This window comes from Octopus bimaculoides, chromosome 10 (genome assembly GCF_001194135.2).
Source record: "Octopus bimaculoides isolate UCB-OBI-ISO-001 chromosome 10, ASM119413v2, whole genome shotgun sequence".
Taxonomy (NCBI): Eukaryota; Metazoa; Mollusca; class Cephalopoda; order Octopoda; family Octopodidae; genus Octopus; species Octopus bimaculoides.
Genome location: NC_068990.1, coordinates 14,991,361 through 14,996,687, shown reverse-complemented (window position 1 = coordinate 14,996,687; position 5,327 = coordinate 14,991,361). Strand labels below are relative to the sequence as shown.

The following is a 5,327-nucleotide window of genomic DNA, read 5'->3' as shown; positions in this document are numbered from 1 at the left end:
TATATAAGTGTGTGTGACTTCATGTTTGTCCTCCACCAGCACTTGACAATCAGTGTTGATTTGTTTACATCCCCATAACTTAGTGGTTCAACAAAGAGACTACAATATAATAAGTACCAGGCTTTAAAACAATAAGTTTTGGTGTTGATTCCTTCAACTAAAAATCTTCATGCCCCAGCATGGCCACAGTCTAATGACCAAAACAAGTAAAAGAATTAAAGAGTGCTACAGTCATCAATTATGCACAATAATTACAGAATAGCCTGCTCATGAAATTAATGTGCAAGTGACTGAGTACTCCACAGATATGTACAGCTAATGTAGTTCTCAGGGTGATGCAGTGTGACATAGAATGTGATGAGGCTGACCCTTTGAAATACAGGTACAACTTACTTTTGGAGCCACATGCAATAAAGTGTCTTACTCAAGGACACAATGCATCACTGGGATTTGAACTCATGACCTTATGATCATGAGCCAAATACTCAAATCACTAAGCCATGTGCCTTCACTATTTCTGTTTAGTCTACAGATGAGTCAAGATTGAAAAGAATTTTGAGATTTAGACAAGATATTTACTAGTACTGAACCAATGTCAACAAATATTACAATAATTAATTTATGAATGATTAAGCAAAGAGTAGTGATGATAAGCAATAATTACAATAATCTGTAAATATTATATTTAATTAATTTATAATTTATATTATATTCATATTATACTTTTTCGCTAATTTATAATTCGTAATGTGTGTGAAATGGTCTATCAATGTGTAAATATTGCAAAACATAAGAGATTTCAATAAGGAATTTATGATCAAAGAATCATTTCATACTCACACTCAGATTCAAAACAACCTTCAAAAGATACTGTGATTAACATTCTGTGATTTGGTGAAACAGCTTTAAAGTGGATTTTCACTGTGGTTGATGTTGTACCAAATGGAATTTTGACAATGTCATTCTTTGCATTATTCTGAATACACAAAGATACTCAAAATGAAGGCACTTTAAACAAAAATATTATTACAGTAAAATATACAAGGTAATTAACATGTTATAATGCTTTCATATAAAATGATATCACCACCACCATCATCATCATTCAGTGTCCATTTTCAATGCTAGCATGAATAAGAGAGTTTGACAGGAGTAAGTACGCTGGAGAGCTGCACCAGGCTTCATTCTGTTTTAGTTTGGTTTTTGTGGTCAGATGCCCTTCCTAACGCAAACCACTCCACTGAGTGTTCTGTGTGCCTTTTACATGTCACTGGCACTGGACTTGACTACAATTTCACTTGGCTTGATGTATCTTCTCAAGCATAACAAATCACGAAAGGTCTTGGTCATTTGTCATCGACTCTGTGAGACTCAACATCTGTCGATCATGCAACACCACTTCATCCCACATCTTCTTGGCTCTACCTCTTCCACAGGTTCGCTCCATAGTTAGTAACTGGCACTTATTTACGCAGCTGTCCAAGTCCATACTCATCACATGACCATACCATCATAATCTCTTCTCTTGCACACTTCATTTTATGCCTCTTATACCCAATTTCTCTCTCAAGATGCATACATACTGTCATATATGCACACTGACATTGCACATCCAGCACAGCATACTAGATTCCTTTCTATCAAGCCATCACATGTCCTCTGCAGTCACAGCCCATGTTTCACTTTTGTGTAGCATGGCTGTTTGTGCACAGGCATTATACAATCTGCCTTTCACTCTGTGGAAGAGGCCCTTTGTTACCAACAAAGATAGAAACTCTTTGAACTTTGCCCAGCCTGTTCGTATTCTACCAAGTTTATGAAATATATTTCTTAATTCCATTAGTATCAAGATCAAATTTATAAGACTAATCAAATAACTCACTATGCAGAGTTTTGATTTTCCTAAATATTTTCGTGAAAAAATAAATATACAATGCAAAATATATTCACCCCTTAGTGAGATATGATTTACATAACTTTCTTTACATCTGTTTAACTTCATCATTATTATTTTTATGTCTACTGGCTTGTTCGTCCAACCATTGCTAGCTTCGGTTGAACAAGATTTACAAAGCCAGATCTTCTTTCGCCTGATTTTCTTTCATCAACATTAGTTTCCTTGCAAGATATTTCCCTGATCTTTTCAGTAGCCATGAAACATTCAAAGATCTGACATATTTTCTCAGTTCACCATTATTTTGATTATATTTTGTATGTATTTGTATAGTGTGTGTACACACACAAACACACACACATACATGCATACATACATGGAACATTCCCATTAAAACATCTGTCGAATGTAAGCATAACAGGCTAGATATTGTTGTTTGAGACAGACAAGAAAAAGTATGTACCATCAGAGGGGTCAGCCGTCTTCCTGAAGTGAATATTACATTGAAAATTAAAGAGGAAGAGGATAATTATGGACAACTGCTTTAAAACCTCCAGCTTCTATACCAAGATTATTGATCCACATTATACCAGTAATAATTGTTGCATTTGGTTTCGTGATTAAATGCCTGAGTAACAGTTTGGCCAAGCTTGGGATTTCAGAAAAAGAAATCAACCAACTAACTTGCACATTAGAAGTACAAGCTGTTAGTGGAACAGTAAAAATGTGCAAGTTTCCTCAAGTTTAAAATGCGACATTGTTTTTGTTGTCTACATTCCAAGAATGGAGCTTTGTTAGAAACCAGTTCCTTCCTCAGAGAAAGAATTCATGAAATTAAAAATAAAAGAATAAATGAATGAACAAACAAACAAGCATACATATGTATAGAAATCTCATGAACCTATGTACATAAGTACAAACATACATACATGTGTGTGTGTGTATATATATATATATATATATATATATATATACATATAGACATACATACATGCATACATGCATACATACATACATACATACATACATACATGCATACATACATACATACATACATACATACATGCTGGCATGGGTTTGGTGGTTTGACAGGAGCTGGCCACGCAGGATACTGCACCAGACTTTTATGTTTGTTTGGCATGGTTTTTACAGCTGGATGCCCTTCCTAACACCAGTCACTCAGAGCAGAGTGTATAAGCAGGTATATAGCACGAGGTTAGGGTAGAAGACATATGCACATCCTCTTATGCTATGGAAACAAAATAAAAACCACATGACTGCGGAGCAAATTTCATACACAGCGATGTGTAATATGCTATCAAAATATATAGAAGTACACTGCAAATAACTGGTGAATTTCAGTTCAATGTTTACTGTGATAATATATTTTCAGAATAAAATTAAACTCATTAAAACTTACTTTGAATCTCTTATTCTCTCCACTACTGAGAATAACATCAAACTTTGCAACACCTTTGGATCGTAAGAGATGAATAGATGCACCATATCTTAAAGCATCACCAACAAACATTGTAACTGTGAGCTTCTTATCACTTGCAGCAGGTTTCCAGCCTTTGAAACCAGGGCGAATAACATCTGGATTTTCATCATTGCTTGATAATTTAATGTTCCAAGCCCTTATTAATGAGGGATCTTCCAAACCATCATTGAATATACACCAGGATTCTAGAAAACAATATCAATGAATAAAATGCAATCAATGAATGACTGTTATGAACATGAATCTCAACATGATATCTGGTGTTGTTTAGATTATCATAAATCAAAAGAACTTTACCTGTTTGTGTTGTTATTTGTTGCGTTGTTGTTGGAATAGGTGTGGCTAAAATGGAAATTAGACAAAACAATATGTTATACACCATCCATGATATAATGGTCATAAATTTAATCTATTATTTCATATAGTATACTTTCTATGTATTAACAAAAATTATATATATATTATGTAAACCATTATTTTAATTAATTAATGATATCAATATTATATTAATATTCATATTAATATTAATTCCTATAATAAGACAGCGAACTGGCAGAATCGTTCGCATGTCAAGTAAAATGCTTGGTGGCATTTTATCTGTCTTTACGTTCTAAGTTCAAATTCTGCTGAGGTCAACTTTACCTCTCATCATTTTGGGGTTGATAAAAGAAGTGTCAGTTGAGTAATAGGGTCGATGTAATCAACTGAACCCTACCCTGAAGTTGCTGGCCTTGTGCCAAAATTTGAAACCAATAATAATTCTTGCAATGCAGGTTCATATCCTTTGGCAAATGTTGGCTACTAGAAATTTGCTTTAAGATGGAGAGCCAGCAGAATCATTACCATATTAGAAAAAAATATCAGTTGCATTTCTTCTGAGTTTACATACTGAGTTCAAATGCTGCTGGGGTTGACTTTATCTTTCAAGCTTTTGGGGATAATAAAATAAGTACCAGTTGAACACTGGGGTCGATGTAATTAACTTCTCCACTCCCTGAAATTGTTGGCATTGTGACAAAATTTGAAACCAGTATCGATATTAATAAATGAATATTTTCACTTACTTGTTAGCAGAGGTGTGGTTGTAGGAATTGTCGTTGTTGGAATTGGTGTTGTTGCTATAAGAACAAAGAAAAAATGTAATAAATGGTGCTAGGTCAAATAGAAAGAATAAAGACACATAAGCAGCACATCAGGTATAGAAATAACTGATATTATAATCATCAGATAATCAATGATTATGAACAACGAATACATTATTTATTACAATATTTTACATAATTCATTTTATAATCATTATTCTTTTACATCAAGCAGTTACAGGTCAGTAAATATTGTAAAAAATTATGAAATTTAGACAAAGTATTTTCGAGTATTGAACCAAAGTATACTTACATGCTGATTCAAAACATCCTTCAAAAGATACTGTGATTAACATTCTGCGATTTGGTAAAACAGCTTTAAAGTGGATTTTCACAGTGTTTGATGTTGTACCAAATGGAATTTTAACAATGTCATCTTTTGCATTATTCTAGATGCACAAGGAAAATAAAGATAAAGCAGCTCTCGATAAACATGTTATTCCAGCAAAACACAAAGGTTAATTTTATCAGAGATACAAAGTAATTACGGAGATGTACTTGCATAGCAAGTGACCTGATCTGAGATTGTGTGCTGGCACGAAAACAATTGCAGTGGGGAAGGTGTTTATAAGCCATTTAAGAAACACACAAAAACTGTTAGATTCACTTCAACATTTAAATTTAATTCACCAAAATATTTTCATCGCTTTGAGACTGCGACATGTTCACTGACAAAATTCCGTGCTCACAAAATTCCGTGATGCAGCACAGAATTAAATAATTAAATAAATAATCCACCTTAACAAATCTCATCTAACACAAAATTACATGGAGAGGGTGGACATCGGAT

General features: G+C 33.6%; 1 protein-coding gene across 1 annotated transcript in view; it reads right to left on the bottom strand.

Annotated features, from left to right (window-relative positions):
• The window catches only part of LOC106875008 (uncharacterized), a 196,187-nt gene that overhangs the window by 94,686 nt on the left and 96,174 nt on the right, over positions 1-5,327 (bottom strand). The window contains exons 88-92 of the mRNA XM_052971235.1: positions 4,791-4,926; positions 4,460-4,513; positions 3,693-3,737; positions 3,315-3,580; positions 841-976 (exon numbers count right to left, since the gene is read on the bottom strand). Coding sequence (XP_052827195.1) covers positions 841-976; positions 3,315-3,580; positions 3,693-3,737; positions 4,460-4,513; positions 4,791-4,926 — 637 coding nt within the window. The remainder of the gene's footprint in view (positions 1-840; positions 977-3,314; positions 3,581-3,692; positions 3,738-4,459; positions 4,514-4,790; positions 4,927-5,327) is intronic.